The following is a 22,055-nucleotide window of genomic DNA, read 5'->3' on the forward strand; positions in this document are numbered from 1 at the left end:
TCGTAAACGGTTCTTGACTCGTGAACGAGTCAGTCTTTTGTTCATTATCTGGCTCAGCTTGGTGTTCATCTTCAGTTCTCTCTTCACAGCAGTTCAGTCAGTCTACTGTTTGAGTAAATGAATTACTCCACGATATTGGTTTGTTTGAACTCAGAGGGAGTGTCAGCCACATTAAAAAAAGTAAACAGCTTAAGTCATTTGTGGATTAATGCATATTAGAGACGCGAACCGTTTTAAACGATTCAGTTCGATTTGGTGAACTGTTTCAAAAAGATCCGGTTACATCTAATGATTCTTTCGCGAACCGGATATCACAAACTGCTTTGTTTTGAACTGTCTAACAACAGACACAGAAGAGAAGACAATGCTGAATAAAGTCATAGTTTTTGCTATTTTTTATATTTAACGGACCCTATGATGTCACATGGACTACTTTGAAGATGTTTTTCTTACCTTTCTGGACATGGACAGTATACGGCACACACAGCTTCAATGGAGGGACTGAGAGCTCTTAGACTAAATCTAAAATATCTTAAACTGTGTTCCAAAGATAAACGGAGGTCTTACATGTTTGAAACAACATGAGGGTAAGTTATTAATGACATAATTTTGCAAATTGGGCGAAATAACCCTTTACTCTGTTTTTTTGTTTACAAAAAGTTACAGTCAAAGGAATTGTGATTGTCCTTTATGTTAATCATTTGAAATAGTAAAAACAATGTTCAAACTTTTGACTACTTTCTTTAATAACTACATAACCCAATACTTGTACTTTTACTTTCAGTACTTGAGTAGTAAATTTTAAAATAGACTACTTGCAATACTTAAGTACAAAAAATGTTGAATACTTTAGTACTTCTACTTAAGTGTGGTGCTTAAAGAGCACTTCAACTTCTACTCAAGTAATTTTTTTGATAGAGCACTTGTACTTTTACTCAAGTATGGGTCTCTAGTACTTTATACATCTCTGGCTTTGTTCGTCTTCGGAACACGATTTAAGATATTTTGGATGAAAACCTGGACTGGCTTGAGACTGTCCCATAGACTGCCAAGTAAATAACAGTGTCAAGGTCCAGAAAAGTTATGAAAAGTTGTCGTCAGAATACTCCACCTGCCATAACTACATGGACATAAGAAATTAATAATAAAAAATAAACACCTAACAGAATTACTAAAGCTTTAAGTAAAATGAAAATGGGAAATATAAAAACTATAATAGTATGTCAATAATACTAAAATAACACTTCATAACAATTTCATTACGGTTGAACTTAAAAAAAAAAAAATCACAAAGTCCAGCCCTTGCATGGGTGAAAATCGAGGAAGCCAAACGAGAGCTGGTAATTTTATTAATTAATTTAGTTTTATTTTGCCATTTGTTATTATTCTGTTGAATATAGGGCTTTTCATGAAACATTTTATTTTTCTCCAAGGCTGCCCTGGATGCCCAGCTGGAGCAGAAAGTAGACTTCATGAACAGTTTATCTCGATAATTAACATAAAAAAATTAAGGAAAATTTTAGAAAGTAAACCATAAAATTAAAGCGTGTAAATAATGTAATAATAAACTTGACTTTTAATCTATGCTGTTCTGTTTGTACTAAGCGCAATTCCTCTCCGAATCTCACGGTGGCGCCTTTTGTTTTTTCCGGCTACGCCGCAGCGGATATGACGAACACATTTGTTCCAGGGACGGCTAGTGGGGACATTTTAAATTAGCAAACTGCGCTAAAGCGGTCGGAAAGTCGACAACACAACAGTTATTCAATAAAATTTTAGTTAACTCCATATTTTCCTGATGAATATGGCGCTGCGAGCCTGAGATGTTTCGGAGAACACACACATGAGGACAGATTTGAACCAGGTAACGTGAAGCAGCTGTCGACGGCTATCGAGCGCGCTCTTGTCACTTCGCCTCTCCATTTTGAGCCTCTACTGCAGTTTAGTCCCAAACCTACTTTCACTTTAATTAATGCACGCGTTTATACATTCACAAATGCGGGTTATATCCACGCGACGTGCAGGTGTACCGGTTAAAGTGCAGCTTCCAGACTGAAAGTGTTACAGCAACAGTGTGTCGCAGGATGAGTGTCTGTGGTAACATAATGCAACATTTATTTTCGCTCGTTTTACCATTCCCCCATCTCTGTTATTATTTAAGAGACGTTTTCCGTTCATTTAATTGATGCATTGAGTTGCGTTGAATTGCATTCATGCACAATGATTTATAAATTGATTCTGGGATTTTGAGGAAGTATGCACTGATGTTTTTTCATTGCAAATAAGAGCTGTTGCATGCGTCATAAACAGATCTTCATACATGAGGGTTGAGGGATGCATTATGACCATGGTAACCACAGTTTTTGCCAAAATACCATCCCTAATGCTGGTTGTTGCTGTAATTTCTATCGTCATGAATGTGGGATCTCCTTTATAACGCTTTCTGAATCTATATTTAACTTCAAAGTTGACATTGTATCTAAAATCCTTATGTTACAGTTTGTTAACATAGTCCTATGCGGAAATCTGACCTGTGGCAGTCAAGTGCGTGTGCGTGTTTGCCTTGTAATAATACATGTTATTATATTGTTAATACAAATGATGTTAGTTTTTTGGTTATAAGAAATGTAAAATTAATTGGGGAAAGGACATTTTAAAAATGTTCTTGCCCAAAATATTATAAGCTCCTTCTTATTTGTGTGTTCTTGTTTTATGGGATATTTTTGTTGGAGGAATATATCGGCTGAAAATACATCAGTGTGAATGGCTTGGTTTCGGTTTTAACCTTTATCAGGATCTTCTCCGCATTAAGCTTCTATATTTTTCAAATATTTTGAATGAGTAACGCAGCAGCAGCGCGTCTCGTGGGCTGGAGTAGACTAACAAAACATTAAACTACAACGATGTCACTTACATGATCACCGCATCTCGCGCTGCATTCATGACGCTCCCTGATGCACACTTAACATTCAAATGCTATTTTAAATTAAAAAAATCTCTTCATCACAGGCAGGAGCAGGATTCATTTCAGCATGTGTTTGGTTTGTGTGTGCTATGAGTGACGTGCCTATATCGTCTGCTATATTGAATTTTTTTATATCGATATCGAAGAAGGTGTACCATTGATAAATATCGATACCGTTTTATCGGCCAGGCCTAGAACCAAATATGCAAAGTCAAACAGCCTTTGAACAGAAGAAGAAACGATTTTTCTTAGCGTCTTTTTCCATAGACTCTTCGATTCGTCGATCTGTTGAGATGGTCTTGCATGTAAACCAGGAACATACTCTGTTACTCCCGGATGCGTTTTTGGAACCAACAAACCTCGAGTAAGCAGGTTTTGGGTTAATCAACCGAAAGTTCAGGGTTTAACTGATGAGAAGTTAACCGTGCTTTCTGGAATACACACCAGTCGAGTATTTTTTACTATAAATGTTCTGTAAAAACAATGAACAGCAGCTTTCAGCCTGTCACCATGATGCAAACATGAAATATCAGACATACAGTAATAGTTCACAGGATTTTCATTAGATTGCGCTGCTTTTCCATTTAACTTTTTTCCATTATAAACATGGACACGTTTGACGGATCCACTTGCATTTCTTAAAAGAAGTTCAACTTCCATCTTCTTTAATTATTTATTTTTTATTCCACTGCAAGCGCATTGTGTGACATGAGCGCTTAATCACGCGTGACGACATGCTGTTGAGTCGTTCTTTTCTCTTTACTGCCATCATTGACTTATTGTCAGAGTGTCGAATTCAAATATTTGGTCATTTATATTCAAAATCATGATTCTTTAATTAAAAAAATTAATTGAATTGTGGCAAAACATGAAATTCAAATGAATCAATAAAATCAGAACAATCGGCTTGGAATTGACACATGATTCCTGTTTTCTAGGTCACCGGCCCCGTTTATCACCAATCAACTGCCACTTCAGAGACTCCGCCCCTGGCCCCGCCATCCAGAGATGACTGATGCTCAGAAGGCCAACGAGCTCCCTGAATGCACCACAGAGGGTGGTGCCACAACAGAAGAGCAGGACATGCCCCTGAGACAAGAGACCACGCCCACCAGCTCGCCGACGTGCGAAGAACCAATCAGCTCTCAGAGTCCTGACAAACAGCCCACCCCCAGCCTGCTCTCCATGCCGTGCTTACTAGACGAGCTTCATAGAGACTCCGCCGCCGGGCAGCCGCATGAAACAGACCCGCCTCTGGCCGCCAACCAGTCCTGCGCACAGGAAGACAGCGACTCCTCCGTCTGCCAGCGGTCGCCTTCCTCCTCCGGTCACCTGGGAGACTCCGACTCGTCGGCAGACGAAGCTCCGGCGCCCGTTCAAATGGGCGGCAGGAAGTCACGGCGCTCGCATTCTGAGAGTGACACGCCCTCCGTGACAATGGCGGCCAAGAAGAACCGCTGCCATCAGAAGCAGGTAAACGGGCGCGTGCGCGTCAGAGCCCCGCGCAGCCAGCAGCAGAAGCAGCGCATGCGACAGCTGCGGCAGAAACGTGAGGCTGCGGCGAGACGCAAACCTGACGTGCTTCAGGACAGCAGCACCAGCGACAGCGACATCACAGCCCACTCATCCTCGTCCTCGCCACTAACGGCCTCGTCCGACAACGATGGAGAGAGAGTCAACTCTCATGCACCAGGTAACTGAACACACACACAGCATTTTGTCTAGGCTAACTTGTGTGGACACGCATATATCACAAACAGATCCTGAACAAATCGATTCGCTGATGCATCACTGTTCTTTCTCAGACCCCGTTTACACCAGTGCATTTTCGTTTTAAGACTTTACACCAGAGGTGTAGAAAGTACTCAAATATTTTACTCAAGTGAAAGTACAAGTGTACTTTTAATTGAGTAAACTCTTCACTGAATAAAAGTACAACTAAAAGTAATAAAAGTACAAAAAAACATACTTGAGTAAAAGTACAACTTTAAATTATACTCAAGTATTAAAGTGGAAGTACTTATTTTCTTACAGACATACAGAAGAATCGTTAAAGTGAGAGAACTAAAAAATGCAATGGCACAGGTCAAACATGTATATTTAGTTCAACAACAACAATTCAAATGAAACCTAGCATTACACCAAAAAAGAAGTAAAATATTGGAAAAGGGATTAAAAGGAATCTCCATCATTTCCACCCTCTTGCCATCCTATATGACTTACATTTATCAGATGAACACAAACAACGAGTTTTAGAAGAAAAAAAAAAATTCTCCTTATATAATGCAAGTGTATGGGACATCCCAAAATGACACTTCAGAAACTATACACAAAGAGAATATAACTAACTCATGCAACCCCTGTTATTGAATCACTGTGAAACGATACCAATATTTGAATCTTGACCGTCTAGTTCACTTTGTTTGGTTTCTGAAGTAGTCCTGTCCCTTTGCATTATATGGACTAAAAATCTTTGCTAGTGTTCATGTGAAGAAAGAAAGTCATGAACATCTGGGATGACAGAGGTCCAGTAAATGGTCAGGGAATTTTCATTTTTGTGAAGAACTATCCCTTTGAAGAGCAAGATGTGATGGAGAGGCTAGAAATATGTTCCAGACAGAATACAAGAACGTGTTGAATTAATGAGGAGAGTCAATAGAGTTAAAACCTACACCGTTAACGTGTTTAAAGGACACTTTATTTTTGTTGTCTATTCAACGTCACTGTCTATTTGGGGCATTTAGAGTGTTTTTCTTAGCCAATATTACTAAATAATTATTTGTGACTAATTAGATTAATGAGATAAGCATGTAATTATAAAGATTAAAAAAAATTAACTGACACCTAATTCCTATTTAATGATTCATATAATGATATACTGTAAATACAACAAGAACATCACTAAATATGAATTACAATTAATTTAGCATATAATGTTTATTTAAACATTGTTTTTGAGATTTGTAACATTTATTTAAAAAATCCCATACAAATATTAACTATTTAAATTCTCATCACTGATTTCATTTGCACTCAATTTGGTGCATTCAGCTAATATATTACATAGCTAATGGCTCTTTTAAAACAGAACAAATAATGAAAGTTTTTTTGGCGGGAAAACGCAACTTTGCTACCTCAATATGCTTCCTCAGATTTGATGGTGAACTTTTGAAGCCAGACATTTGAGTCACAATTGAAGTAGAAATGTGTTTGATGCATGAAAACAATGATCATTAGTTCTCATGTCAGGCACACGTTTGAGCTTCTGTTTACCATATTTAATGTGCATAAGATAAAATAAGAATACAATATACTTTTCAAGATCAAATAAAATTGTAAGGAGTAAGAAGTACTGTTTTTTTTTTTCTTCAGAAATGTAATCAAGTAAAAGTACAAGTAGTCATTTTAAATTGTAGTTGAGTACAAAAGTACAAAATCCCCCAAAATAATACTTAAGTACAGTAATCAAGTAAAATTATTACTCAAGTATTTTACACCTCTGCCCTACACTGGCATTTCTGACTGTTGCAACCTAAAATGCATGTCACATGACCATTTATGCAGGTACAGACATAGATATGGATCTGTACATTCCCTATCATTTAGATCACGGACACGTCTACGTGCTTGACAACAGTGAGCATGATGTTATTGTGTACACATGCTGCTCAAGGATACGCAGAGCAAATATGGGAAGCCACGCCATCATTTTCAAAAGTCTTCGTTTTGGTCAGTTTACAGTGAAACGCAGAGTTGAAAACGCCGGAGTAGTGTAAACGATCGTCGTAACCATAGCAAGCGTTATGCGTTTTAGATCTCGAGTGTAAACGGGGCCTCAGATAATGAAGAATGTTTATAATGTAACAATTAATATGACTTTTTCTATATTATTAGTAAATACGCTGATGATAATAATAATATTAATGTTAATGACAATAAAACATTACTTATCTGACCATTTCACTTAAATATATCAGTGCCAATGAATAAGCAAAACATTTATCTTTCTAGTGACTTATATTGCTATTAATAATAATAATAATTATGATTATTATTGAAGATGCTATTTTTAATTTTTAACTTATGATTTTTTAAATACATTTTCATTGTAATTATTTTAATTGATAATGTATTTTATTAATGCTGATTACAATAAATAATTGCTCATCTGACTGAGAAAATATAACTTGTATGGTGCCAGTAAAATCACAACAATGAAATATATTTGTTTACTTTTTTTTATTTAAAGAATCATTGTGTTACTATCATTATGATTATTTCAATAAAGAATTACTTTCCTGACCATCTCACTAAATGACTTACAAAATAATAAAATAAAATAACTATATGGTGCCAGTAATCGGTACATAGTTTTTAACTGGTTCAGAAAAGGGGTGGGAAAAATGTTATATAATTTATCTATAATTATGCCAGTAAAATTACAGTAATTTATTTAAAAAAAGAAGTATTTATTATTTTTAGTTGATCATTGTGTACTCAATTGTAGTAATAGGTTATTATTATTAATGTTATGCTATTTGAGATTATACTGACTTATGTTTTTTGATGAGGGTATATGTATTATATTATATAGGAGTATAAAATCTCACTAAAACCCACTGAGATGCTTCGAGAATCGTTTTGGAATCAGATTGTGAGTAAATCGAAACTGACGATTCCCATCTGTAGTCTCAAAACAAAGCAACACCTGCAGTAAAGCCATTTAGACGTTTCATTTCTCTCATGCATTGTTTGGTGCATGTTTTCTGAATGACGGAACGGTTGAATAAACACACACTCATAGATCGGGTCAATCACACACCAGTCTCCTGCAGTGGTCAGGTGTGTGTTTCTGTGAATGCATGTTGAATGACCTCATAGCGCAAAGCGGCAGGTGAGGAATGTTTTCCCGCAATCATAATACAACCGCATTCTGACCTTACTCTGAATAATCTTTACAAGCTTTCAAATCCAAGGTCAAGTATAACAAAATACACAGCATCTAATTTGCGTAAGGTTTTTGTGCGTTTAATAGTCCAAAGATGTTGCTTTTCTACAAACAATAGTTCAAGCAATAGATATTCTCTAAAGTAGCAATTAAACACAATGACATTATTATCAAGTATATTTTTGATCTACAATGAATGCTGATGCACAAAATGAATTTCATTGTAATGAATGCAGAGTTAAGTCTGTTTGATTGGAGGAGGTCAATAATATCAGGTATTGGATGAAAGGTTTGCGTTAGAATATCACAAGATGTTCTTCATTCTGTCTTGTCTTTCATATGCATCAGTATCTGTTGTCTTAGTGTCCTTTATCTGTGGCTTGTGTGTGTAATGTGTCTGCAGTTTTCTGTTCACTTGTTCTTCTACATGCTTGTTAGTTAGGAAATGCATTATGTCCTTGTTGGGCCACCAGGGGGCGGTTTCCTGTTTGGGGCCACATTGTTGGCATGGCATGAGTTGAATCTCAGTACATGTGATCGTTGGTGGAGCGTGTTATTATAAATATTATTATTTATTTTTTTTTTTAAAGCAGATGCTTTTGCAGCAGTGTTATTTTAGTATTATTACTATTATATCATTGTAGTATTTATTGGATTCACTTTTATTTTGAATATTTGCCAATTTATTTTAGTATTTGTTTTGTTTTTTTGAAATTGTATTTTTGTATATTTTAAATTTTAGTTTTAGTAATTTAATCAGCTTTTGTCATTATGCATTTTTATTTCTTTTATAGCTTTAATTTCAGTTTTCAGTCATTTTATCTTCAAAAATTTTTTTTTCTGTTTATTGTCAAGGCAACATTTCCAACTTACTAACTTTTCACCTAATATTTAATTTTTTTTTTTTTTTTTTTTTTTTTTTTTAGCTTTTAGTCAACAAAGTCAATTTATTAATGGTTTTAGATAGCAATTACAACACAAGCAATGTTTCTAAGGTATTTTCCTCTGAAGTTATGCCTCTAAATTCATTCTTTATATAACTTTTGTGCACATTCACCACTTTCAAAAAGCTTGTCAAATCATCTGATCTTAATAACATTCCTGTATTACGCATAATTTGTGAGGTCTTTAATAAGGTTTGCGTAATATCCTATTAATTTATCTTTTACTCATTGATTATCTCTCAGGATGGCATTTATTGTTCAGAAATTCATCTGCTCTCTGATAAGTCTCTGAACAACACAATGATGCTGCAGTAGTAGAGTAGTTTTTCAGACCGGTTCATTTCAAACATCTGTAGTTGTAACACCTCTGTCTTTATTTCTTCAGATGTAATATTCTGAGGATTGGTTGGTGTTACGGTGGTGAAAAAGCTGGTATCTTCCTCACTGTGTGATCTTTAAGCCGTCTTTAGTCATGTGACCATTGGTGAACTGTACCCAGAATGCACTGCGAGAGCTGCATGAATGTCCCCAGCATGCTCGCCGGTGTGCACGCAATAACGCCGCCGCTTTCTGCCTTCCTGTGTGTCTGACGTCTCTCTCTCGGCACTGCCGTCTGTCTTTAAGCTGGCCAACGCCGAGCGGACGCTTCTGGAGCTTCAGCACGTGGGCGGGGCCATCTTGACCTGGGCGTGGCCAGTGGAACCCTGGGCGGAGTCTTGGAGGAAGCTCTTACGCGATTCGCCGCGATGCAGAGACAGACCGAGGAGCGCTTCCGTGTGTGGATGGACAGATTGACCCGCCTGCATTCAGACGATGACCTTTCGTCTGGTGAAAATCAAGAGGGGCGGAGCCATGTTAGCTCGTTTCTGCCGTCGTCGGAGTCCCAGGAAACGCTGGCGGCCTATCAGATGGCTCGACTCAGCGCCATCACGGTTCCACCGCCTCAGACTGCTGGTGTCAATGGAAGCGCAGAGCCGTCTGAACCCAACGTTTAAAGAACATTGACACAACATCACTGTGCCGACTGCTGAAGTGGAGGCTTAGGACAGTGCACAAACTTTCTCTTTATTTCTTACTAAATTCATCTTCATTCTGGCTTCCACATCTCCTTCTACCTATTAAAGGATCAGTTTTCCTGCAAATGAAACATTTACTCATCCTCATGCCTTTCTGAACCCATTTGGCTTTCTTGCATGCAATACAAAATGTGCATTTTTTTAAAGGAATATTGTGGTAATCTGAAGAAAGTGAACAAGAAACTGAGTCTGTCAAGCTCCAGGCAGTGTTATTTTAGTATCATGCTAATATATGATACTATTATAGTTTTATGCATTTTTGAATGTTTAAATTTTTTTACTTTTTCATTGTAGTTTTTGTCATTTTTGGTAGTTTTGTTTTTATACATCTGTATATGTAACTTTATATATAAATATATATGTGTGTGTTTGCCTTATTTCATATTTTTGTTTATTTTAGTATATAATTTTAGTAAACAGAATTAAAATGAGAAATGTCTGTTTCAGTTAACTTTCTTTTTTTTTTTTTGGTTAATCAAAAATAAAATGAGATGAAATGGTTAATTATTAATTTGTTTTACATAACAGGAAAAATAGCTATAAAAACCCTGGCTCTAGGAAAAAATAAAATAAAAAAACACCATTGAATTATAAAAACATGAAAAATAAAAATGAGATGAAATGGTTAATTATTAATTAGTTTTACATAACAGGACAAATAGCTATAAAAACCCTGGCTTTAGAAATGATTTGAATGAAAAAAAATGAAATTAAAAAAACACCATTGAATTATAAAAATATGAAAAATATTTAATAAAAATATTGAGTTATATGGAAGGCTTTTATGCTTTTTTGTATTTTTTTTGGAGGTTGACAGACCCAGTTGCCATTGTAAAAAAGATCCTGAATATTCTAAAACTCAGATTTGGCGTAATAATTTTATTTTTCTGGTTTGGAACAGCATGAGGATGAATAAAGACAGACAGACATTTCTTTAACTTCATGTGTCTTTCTTCCGTTGTTTGTTTTATATTGCCATCTCAGGGCCGCCCTCCACACTCAGTGCCTTTGCGATCTCATTTCTTTGGGAGAGCCAGCGTCTTCCACTTCACCTGGAGATGAATCGTTTAAAATATTCATTTGTCTGGTCTCTAGAACTGTTTCATGACGTTATTTCCACATGAGACTTCGCATCGACCCCCATGTGTCTCATTGTCTTCATCTGGGCCAGCATGTCTACCAAAGATCTCTTGTTTGCATTGTGGATTGGTTTAGGTTCTTATTTACTCGCTTCTCCCAAAGCAGAATATGCATGATATAAGCAGACAACAGAGAGCTGTAATGTGATGACAGCCTGTACATAGCTTTTTATGCTAAATACTAACTTGCGACACGCAAACGAACATCAAACACTGATAGAAACAGTCTGTGATGCACATGCAATAAACTGATTATACTACTTCTGGACACAATGTGTGAAGCAAGAGATGCTGTTCACTTTTTTGGCTATACATATCTATTTAAAGGCGATTTCTATAAAAATGTCAGTCGTATTTTACCCCAAAGTTAATGTTTACTTAAAAACAACAAAGCTGAAATTTTAAAGCATTAACTTTTGATGCATTTTGAAATAATTTTAGTGACAGTTACACATTAATTCATATCTGGTTGTTTTTACTTTGAGCTGGTGCTTCTCATTGCATTGTGGTTTTGAAAAAATCCTATTATAATTTTTTATTAAAAACAAAATCTAATTAAATGCAGGAGAACAAATACTGATAAAAAGTTTTTTTTTTTTTTTTTTTGCATTTTACTGCAATAAGATAATTTTTTCTTAGTCGCTAATGTCACCATTTCGAAATTATTAATATGCATATAAATGGGCTTAATTATATTTCCAAATATAATTTAATGTAATTTCTTTTTGATTTTAGGGTGAAATACGTGCTGGCGAGAGTAACGAGATTGGCACGTCATGTGCTTCCTCCATACGAACACAAACTCATAGTTCGATGTTTACTCTAGTTATGGACTTACAGGAGGACTTGAAAGCTATTTGGTGTACTGCTTTACTGTACAGAGTGTCTGATAGGAGATTGTTTAATTTTTTATGCCTTTTTGGTGTTATAATAACCTGGCTGCCTAAGTTTAATGTCATAATGTTTTAGATGGAGGACAGAATTTCCTTCCTTCCTTAGAAACCAAGAAATAAGTCAACCGAGATGGATGTCTTTTTTTATTTGTTCCAAATGTTTTCTTTATTTTTAATGTCCTATACTACTGCCTCACCGAACGTAAAAGTGTGCCTGGCGACGTTCAGTTGTGTTTTCATGTCTATGTAACACCTAGTTGATCTGTGATATCTGCTTTGTTGAGAGCTGGTAAATAAATATACAAGTATTTTACCAGCATTCATCTGTTTTGCCTTACTTTTCATAGCCTCATTATCCAGCTAGTTTACGTTTAATGTCCATGTATGGGACATTATCACAGACTACAATTTTGTAGAACGTTTTTTGAAAACAAGAAAAAATTTACCATATTTACTCAATTTAATAACATCCTCCTGGTCTTATAAGGAACAGTTCATCAGTGCATGTTATTATATAAAGGAAAAAAGATAGTCTTTGTAGTCTTAAAGGGTTAGTTCACCCAAATAGCAAAATTATGTCATTAATGACTGACCCTCATGAAAAACAACATCAAAGTAGTCCATGTGACAGCAGAGGGTCAGTTAGAATTTTTTGAAGCATCGAAAATACATTTTGGTCCAAAAATAGCAAAAACGACGACTTTATTCAGCATTGTCTTCTCTTCCGTGTCTGTTGTGAGAGAGTTCAAAACAAAGCAGTTTGTGATATTGGGTTCGCGAATGAATCATTCGATGTAACCGGATCTTCTTGAACCAGTTCACCAAATCGAACTGAATCGTTTAAAACGGTTCGCGTCTCTAATATGCATTAATCCACAAATTACTTAAGCTGTTAACTTTTTTAGTGTGGCTGACACTCCCTCTGAGTTCAAACAAACCAATATCCCGGAGTAATTCATTTACTCAAACAGTAGACTGACTGAACTGCTGTGAAGAGAGAACTGAAGATGAACACCGAGCCGAGCCAGATAACGAGCCGGGATATTGATTTGTTTGAACTCAGAGGGAATGTCAGCCATGTTAAAAAATTCAACAGCTTAAGTCATTTGTGGATTAATGCTTAGTGGAGACGAGAACCGTTTAAAACGATTCAGTTCGATTTGGTGAATTGGTCATGAAGATCCGGTTGCATCGAGTGATTCGTTTGCGAACAAGATATCACAAACTGCTTTGTTTTGAACTCTCTCTCACAAGAGACCCGGAAGAGAAGACAATGCTGAATGAAGTCGTAGTTTTTGCTATTTTTGGACCAAAATGTATTTTCAATGCATCAAAAATCTCTTAACTGCCCCTCTGATGTCACATGGACTACTTTGATGATGTGTTTCTTACCTTTCTGGACATGGACAGTATACCGTACACACAGCTTCAATGGAGGGACTGAGAGCTCTCGGACTAAATCTAAAATATCTTAAACTGTGTTCCGAAGATAAACAGAGGTCTTACTGGTTTGGAACGACATGAGGGTCAGTCATTAATGACATAATTTTGCTATTTGGGTGAACTAACCCTTTAAAACCTTTAATAATTTTTTACTGTTGAATATCCTTTTTTTCTTAGAAAATGTTGCATTGTGGGGGAAAAAGGGATCCTGAACACTTTTTCCAGTGAACAAAAGGTATTATTTATGGATAGTTTTGTCAGGAATTTCTCAAAAACTAAGCTTAGATCAATAATGTAGTTCAGAAAAAAAAAAAAAAAAAGTTGATAAGCTTGAATCCAATATGTGGTGATAATATCGCATAAAGAGAAACTTATGTACTATTTTTTGATAATTTTTGACTATGAACGACGCAAGTGTAACACGTTCCAGCTCACCAAAACTGAAAATTCTGTAATTTACTCTCACTCAAGTTCTTTCCAAACCTTTATGAGTTTCTTTCTTCTGTTGAACACAAAAGAAGACACTTTGGTAACCAAACAGTTGGCGGTAGCTGTTGACTTCCATAGTATGTACAATAGTCAATGACTGCCATCAGCATTCTTCAAAATATCTCTCAGAATGAGGGTTAATGCTTTATTGCCTGTAAAATATCCATTGTGCATTTAATGTAAATGGGGTTTAAATTACATTTTTTATTTAGGGAATAATATAATGATCTGTGGCAGTCGGCAGCATGATAGAAAAGCAGTGTAAACCTAAAAGCAAAACACTTAATGTTTCACTTTAATCTTTAATCCAGCATTTGGAAATATAGATAGATTTTCCAAAGGAACTAATGTGATTGCAGAATTCTGCTTGTACAGATACGTTGGCGAATCTTCTGAACGGTGTGTGTGTGTGTGTGTGTGTGTGTGTGTGTGTGTGTGTGTGTGTTGCAGTGGGTCCTGCAGTGATTGGACACTATGATATTTCAGACACTCACTCCGAACAGGAACAGCAGTCGCAGTCGCTCTCAGGTTCGTTTCTAATGTAGTATGACTGTACATTCACATGCAATGGCTGCATCTCAATTGGCATACTAATATTAGATTAGCAAACTTGTTTTTTAATAAATAAAAAAAAAGTGCATCAATACAATGCTGTTAGATCACAATGCCTTGCGTAGAGACGTTTTTTGATTTTTGTACAATTTCACCCTCTTTCGTTCACAAAATTGGAAAGCACCTACAGTAACTTTATTATTATGGGTGTGATTTAATAAACTTATTCAATTTAATTAATTTTGAACAAAATTACTTTTGCAGAACCACTGGGGCCACCACAATTTCCACTAAAATCAATTGTGTGTAAGTTAAACGTTGCGTTTAAAGTCCCCCTATTATGGGTAATAAAACATTCATATTTTGGTTTTGGGTGTCCCCAACAACAGGTTGACATGCACGCAAGATCAAAAAACACTTTCATCGTCTTATAATATGCATTCATTTTTATCTTACTTGCTCAACGACTCTCCAAACGATTCGCTCCACGATACATTTTTCCAAACCCATCCTTTGCGTGATGCAAATCTGCGGTAATTGGTCTCATTTTCATCTCATCTCACCTGTAATGCCTAATAAAGCAGTGTTTGTGAGTGCAGTGCTGCTTTGTTTACAGCATTAACGGGGAAACCGTTATTTTACTGCTCCAAAAGCGGCATCTAGTGGCAAAGAATGAATTTGCGTTTTTATTCAGACCAATAGGAAAAGACCAACAAGTGGGCTTGAGATTTGTTTTAAAAACGACTTGTTTCAATGATTCAGAGTTGACTCTTTCTTTCAAAAGACAGTAACTTTATACACGGTGCACTTTCAGATTTAACACTTTGCAGGATGTTTTTATTCACTTGGAGCTGTGTTACACGCTGCATGAAAGGTCATTTTCAAAAATCCATAAGAGGGGCACTTTAATAGTTTTAGTGTGCATATTGTGACGCAGCCATTACCTCACATTTACTGAGATGAATATGTTCTGACCTCAACTACAGGACATTTTGTATGTAGAAGTGAAATCCAGACAGTTTGATTTCTGTTTGTACATTCGTGTTTTTGTGCATGCGTGTTGTGTTCCTGGCGTGTTACGTCAGTTTCTCTCACATTTCATTCTGAGGATGGCAGTGAATGTTGAAGCTGTAGGTTTTTTGCTGAATGAAGTGTGTTGTTTGTGTAGGTGCAGTTCCTGCAGTAGAAGTCCAGCCGTCTCAGGTGAGTCTGGCGTCCACAGACAGTGAAGTGGAGATCGTTGGAGTTCAAGAGAACGCCGGGTGAGCCCATCCTCGCCATTCAGCAGTCATTTAGTAGTATTCATATGCTAACTAGGTAATCAATAACATGCACATCATATTTTGGTTCTAAACAATAATTTTCAGAATTGTAAATTGGTAGTTCAAGTGAATTTAAACAACAATTCTTGTAGAGTTGTATCATAACCTGTTGTTTGTATCATAACCTGAAACTACACTGAATATTAAGACTATTATAAATTATTTTTAAGAAGCAAAAACCATAAAAAGTGATTGATTGATAAATAAATGACTGGTTGCAGCTCCTATACATAATGCTTTATATTACACCCAATGCAACAAACCTGATCTTGATTCTAGCCATTTGTATATGCAACCAGGAAATAGGATTTGACTTAATTTTAGTACTTTATAAAAGGGACCAAATCATTAGCATTTATTAAATGCGTTGGGTATCATGAACAAGGTTTTCTTAAAAAGTCTTAATTCATTAATGAAGGCATTAAATTGGAGCAGAAAATCTTCATTTCATAAAGTTGCATGCATCATTCTCAGTATTTTTCTGTTACAAATATCTTAACATTATTAAATCAAGATACACTCACCTGAGATCTAAAATCTAGTTTTCTGAGAAATTAAGTTTGTGCTTAAATCCAGAGCAAATATTTGCCAGTTAGAAAGATATTAGAACAAGAAGAAAATATCTCCTCAGAAAAATCAACTTTTTCATTCCCCTTTGACACATATGTTCTTCTTTTAAGCATAGTCCCTTTTTCTTCAGACTTTTTGTGACTCAAGTAGGCCTAAATCTTTCTTGATTTGAGAATGTTTACATATTTGAATGAAACAAGGCATAAATGCCAAATAAGTTATTAATTTTTTGCACTATATGCAACATTTGTTGCCAACTTTGAGCTCATATTTAAGTGTTTTTAAGACATTTATATGTGGAAGGGTGGATTAAGAGCAGCAGAAACCCTTTTTATTTCATTTTTCAAGCTACTTTGTATTCTGACGAGTTTATTTTGTGACTGTTGTGATGTTATTTTCAGCGTGGTCTCCAGGTTTCCTCGTGGTGGAGTCATCCAGTCGCTTTCTTCCTGGAAGCAGAGAGCTCCGGCTCAGTGGACGTCCGTCTCGGCGCAGTCCGTCTGGGTTCCTCCTCCTGAGGTGGTGGATCTGACACTGGATGAAGACCGCCACAGATACCTGCTGTGATCAAACACACTCACACGCTTAGATACACACTCATATACATGTGTCTGGTGGGCCGAGTGACTCAAACCAGAACACAGAACGATGCTTTCATTAAATGAAAAACACTTCAAACTGCTCAATGTTTGCTTCTGATACACTTTGATATTGCCTGATGAATTACTTGCTACTGTGAGACAGCAATGTGAATAAATGACAGCAGATTTTATCGGGTGGTAATGGTTAATGAGCAAATACCCATGATAAACGTCATACTGGTCTGAGATAAAAACCAAATATGGGGCTTCCTTATAGAAATTAATACTCAATGTCAATGGGTGAATCTCACAAAAAATGGTCATATTTCACTCCAAAATCAAGACGAGCCATAAACAATCAAGACTATTAAGATTTTTTAATTGACATTTATTGATAGTCATTTTTTAAAAAGACCATCATTTGAAATAGTTAAAATGTAATGATTTGATTTTAAAAAAAAAGTAATTGTGTTATATTATTAAAATAATTTTCTCCTTGTCAATGTTTTCTGTAATGCTGTAATCCATGGATGCTCTACGTTAGACTGTTTATGAACATGTCAAATTTAGAAAATACCCTGTTTATTTCTTTATTTCTTTCTATTGATTTTGGGGCATTTTTGTGAGATTCAGCCAAAGAAAGTTTAATCGCTCATTTCATAATGGCAAATGGGGGATGTTTTACTTTATCACAACCTGAGATTTCAACGTCTTCTCTTCTTTTGAGTCACTTCGCCCCCCCAAAAAAACAGCCACACTTACATGATCCTGCTGTCGTCCTCAGGAGTCACTTGCTGAACCACCCCAACCCGTTTTTGTGATGTAACTTCCTGTTTAGCTGCTGAAGAGCTGTTAGCCGAGACCTGCTGGTCTTACTTAGCGAGCGCCCCACTGCTCTGTGTTTGTTTGTGTGTGTGTGAGTGTGTGTGAGAGAGAGATTGTGTGTGTGTTCACGGTCAATCGTTTGAAGCTGCTCTGCTGTGTGGGGAGAATCCTTGGAGTGTGTGTTCCTCACCCAATACTGCTTTCACAGTACATTTGTGTGTGTGCGAGCGAGTGTGTGTGCCCTGAGCATTAGAGGTTTTCAGAGCATGTTCATACATCTTGCATTGTCATGAAATGGGTCCTTGCTTTTATTATGCCAGTGGAACGTCTTATTCAAATACACCCGCAGTCAAACGTTTGGAATTTTTTATGTTTTTGAAAGAAGTGTGCTATGCTCATCAAGGCTGCTTTTATTTGATAAAAAAAAATATAGAAAATTTTTAATATTTGTGATATATCATTATAATTTAGAATAAGCATCTATGTAAATATGTTTTGATCATTGCTGTGATCCGTAGCTGTATTTTCAGCATCATTATTCCAGTCTTCTTATTATACAAATATTCTTATTCTTAATAAACCATTTTTGCTGTGTAATCATTTGTTGCAACAGTGATAAACTACCATTCAAACGTTTGGGCTAAGGATTTTTTTAAGGAAGAAATCAATACATTTATTCAGCATTAAATTAATTACAGGTGACCGTAAAGACATTTAAAAATAAAAATAATAAGCAGCACAAATTTCTTCAAAACTGATGATGATAAATGTTTCTTAAGCATTAAATCAGTAAATCAGAATGATTTCTGAAGGATCATGTGACACTGAAGACTGGAGGAATGATGCTGAAAATACAGCTGCACATCACAGAAATAAATTACATTTTAAAATATATTCAAGTAGAACACAGCTATTTGAAATGATAATATTTTCTCAATATTAGTTACTGTGTTTTAATCAAATAAATAGAGTCTTGGTGGGGAGAATAGACGTCTTTAAAAAGAAATATGAATAATTCCAAACTTTCGACCTGTAGTGTATCTTTTTGTGAATACAATCAATATGTGATGAGAAAAAGCAGTGATTTTTGTTCTAAATGGTGTCTAATTTGCGTTTTTAAGCAGTTTAACCACAACTTTTGTTTTATATACATGTTTCTATGGTTGCATCATGCTATCCCATACACAACTGAAGCTATTTATTGATACTTGCTGTGTTTTACTTGATGTTACATATATAAATCATTTGTTCAAAGAGCAATATGAATATGCATTTTGAAAACTGCGTATTAAAGGGATGGTTCACCCAATAAATGAAACCTGTCATCATTTGTTCACCCTCATGTCTTTTAAAACCCATTTGGCTAACTTTCTGCTTGAAGATGATTTAAAGAGTATTCATGCTGATTTTTTTTCCATTCAAATTTGATATGGACTAGTGTTATGGTGCTTTACTCTCATTTATGGAGATTGAAAGTCACTATGCGTTCATCATATGGAAAAGAGCAACATGAAAATTCTTCAAAACATCTCCTTTGGTGTTTATCAGAAGAAAAAGTCCCACAGGTTTTTATTTGGATTAAGGGGACTAAATAATGACAAGATGTTCATTTCTGGGCACACCATCCCTTTAACTTTGAGTCTTGGCAATATATTCAGTCTGTCTACCGTCAGATATAGAGAAAGGTTGGTTTTCTTTAGTTTTTTTCCCTCATGATTGTCTCTTGTCAGACCACTGTGTGTGAGGAGCACTCACGACCTGAATGTGAATTATTCTGCTTTTTTTTTAGCTTGTGTATCACCATCAAACCCTGCAGGTTTTGAAACTGTGCCGGTGGCCATTTTGGCTCACTTAGCCCCGCCTTTAACTGTGCCCCGCCCCTCTAAGAGTTTGATTGGACCTTTGCCTCTGTCAATCACAGGAAATGAATAACAGCTTACTGAAAAAGGGAAATTGAAGTTGCAAAGCAGGAAAACTGAGAGTAGCAGAGAAATGTACTTTCTTTATTTTCATTTTCTTCCTTAACTAGCTCTCCTGTCATCTGAAAACAAGATTTTTTTACACTTTTAAACGCATCCCTCTGTCAAGCGCAAGCAATTTCCATTCTCAAACTCTCAGACTTTATCTTCTCTGTCCTCAATAGTGAAGCCAGCTGCTGCCTCATGTTCAGGCTGCTTTTGTGACGGAAAGGAAGTCCTTTCAGAGTTAAAATTGGGCACATCTGTCACTAGTGCCTGTGGACACTAGCATTCCCAGAATGTGTGCTATCTGCTCTTCCTGTGTTAGCAGAGAGCACAGAGACAGTCCTGCACTCTCTGGGATGAAAGAGATGGTTTCGGAGCTGATGCTTTATAGGGATAGTTCACATATAAAACTAAAATCATCATCATTGAATCGCTCTCGTGTTGTTCTAAACCTGTACAACACAAAAGATGGCGACAGATGCTGTAAATCTCCAAAAGTGACATTAAACCACTACTAAACTAGTTCATGCAAATTTAATGAATTGTTTAAGGAAAATGTTCTTATACGGAGCTCTCAAATCTCATTTTCACTTATGCATATTCATACGTATGGTCTGTATACAGTAATGTTCTAAAGGGGTCAGTGCTTTTTAAGGGAATTGATTGTTTTATTCTGCAAGGCTGCATTAAATTGTTTGAAAGTTACTGTAAAGATATTTATAAAGTTACAAAAAAAATTACAATTCAAATAAATTGCTCTTTTCAACGTTCTATTCAACAAAGAATCTTGAAAAAAAAATTATTATCCGCATTGTTTACAACACTGATAAGTGTGAAGACTGGAGGAATGATGCTGAATAGTCAGCTTTCCATCACAGGAATACATTACATTTTACCCTATTCACATAGAAAACAGTTATTTTAAATTGTACAAATATTTCATAATAATACAAATTTTTAAGCAAATAAATGCAGCCTTGATAAGAAGGAGAGACATCTATCAAACATATTAATCTTAAGTTCCAGAAGTGCATTTAATTATATTTTTGTGCACTGAAATGCTTTAGAAGTTATGACATTTTTGGAGCTCCACAGCATTAGTTCCCATTAACTTTCATTGTAAGGAAGAGAACATGATTCTACAAAATTCTCTCTTTTGGTTTTCCATGTATGGCATTGTACGGGTTTGGAACCACATTGAACTGAGTTAAAGATGACATCTGAACTATTCCAGATGTTGTCAAATGTTCTCGCCGATGTACCTGGCTTTTTATTTCTTAGCATTTCTAAATGTTATGTTTCAGATTTCATAGCATTGTGCTGGTGCAACTGAACATCATTCTGATGACATCCTCCTCCTCCTCCTCGCCTGTGTTTTGTCTCCAATCATGTGTCTAGTGTTTCCTGTTGGAATGTTTAGTAATTTGAGACGGATTAAAGAATCCTAAAACACCAAGAACAGAGGGACAGACCTGTGCGACCGAACGTCATAGAAGTCATGTGACACGAGGGGTTTGGGTTTTTACTTGGTTTTCCACTGCATTTGAAAAACACTTTCTCTTTAATTTAATCATGTTACTCTCTTTTTGTTCGTTTCATTTTGACAGTATTTTAAATTAACAGCAAAAGAGTGTTCATATTTTTTGCTTACGCAAGTCTTTCTTCCTTATTACATTTATGTAGAAGAAATAAAACTATTTTAAGATAAATAAATAGAGATATTTAAAGAGTACAATTGTGATTTCTTGTGTTTTTTATTAAAATGAGTTAAACTTGTGAATGCTTGAGTGCCACAGAGAACAGCCAAACTTTGTGTAATAAAGACTCCAGTGTGGGAAAGCAGCCGGTGACCTCTGACCCCCGGAGGTCACAGCTAGGCACCTGCCACAAGAGGCTCTGTTCATCCCTAATGACAAAGCAATAGGAGTTTTCCCTCATCCAGACACCGCAGCTGTATGCTAATGTGAGCTCATGTGTCTGCTGGCTTTACTTCACAAAAAGTTTGATGGTATGAATTCTGCTATTTTTATCCAAGATATTATAAGAGACTTAATTCAGTTTGAATAGATATTAAGGCCAAAAACCTAAAAAAAAAATTAATGTTTAAAAAGAAAAAAACAAGTCTCCTGCTCACCAAGGCTGCATTTATTTGAACAACAATACAGTAAAAATTGTGAAATATTATTACAATTTAAAATAGCTATTTTCTATTTGAATTTATTTTCAAATGTAATTTATTCCTGTGATGCAATGCTGAATTTTCAGTGTTACATGATCCTTCTGAAATCATTCTAATACACTGATTTGCTGCTTTTAAATAACATTTCTGATTATCAGTGTTGAA

General features: G+C 35.8%; 1 protein-coding gene across 4 annotated transcripts; it reads left to right on the top strand.

Annotated features, from left to right (window-relative positions):
- The first annotated feature begins 1,668 nt into the window (after nucleotides 1-1,668).
- Nucleotides 1,669-21,446, top strand: LOC127986627 (uncharacterized protein C18orf25). 4 transcript variants are annotated; one of them, XR_008160904.1, is made up of 5 exons: nucleotides 1,669-1,864; nucleotides 3,904-4,658; nucleotides 14,348-14,425; nucleotides 15,618-15,766; nucleotides 16,743-16,887. XR_008160904.1 is itself a non-coding variant. In XM_052588938.1 (5 exons), the coding sequence occupies exons 2-5, from the start codon at nucleotides 3,974-3,976 to the stop codon at nucleotides 16,906-16,908; spliced, it is 1,023 nt and encodes a 340-aa protein (XP_052444898.1). In that variant the 5' UTR covers nucleotides 1,669-1,864; nucleotides 3,904-3,973; the 3' UTR covers nucleotides 16,909-21,446. The 4 variants fall into 4 exon arrangements, 3 of the variants coding, with proteins under 3 accessions (XP_052444898.1, XP_052444899.1, XP_052444897.1); XM_052588938.1 differs by having other exon boundaries at nucleotides 15,618-15,711; nucleotides 16,743-21,446; XM_052588939.1 differs by lacking the exon at nucleotides 14,348-14,425 and having other exon boundaries at nucleotides 15,618-15,711; nucleotides 16,743-21,446.
- The last annotated feature ends 609 nt before the right edge of the window (nucleotides 21,447-22,055 follow it).

This window comes from Carassius gibelio, chromosome B21 (assembly GCF_023724105.1).
Source record: "Carassius gibelio isolate Cgi1373 ecotype wild population from Czech Republic chromosome B21, carGib1.2-hapl.c, whole genome shotgun sequence".
NCBI lineage: Eukaryota > Metazoa > Chordata > Actinopteri > Cypriniformes > Cyprinidae > Carassius > Carassius gibelio.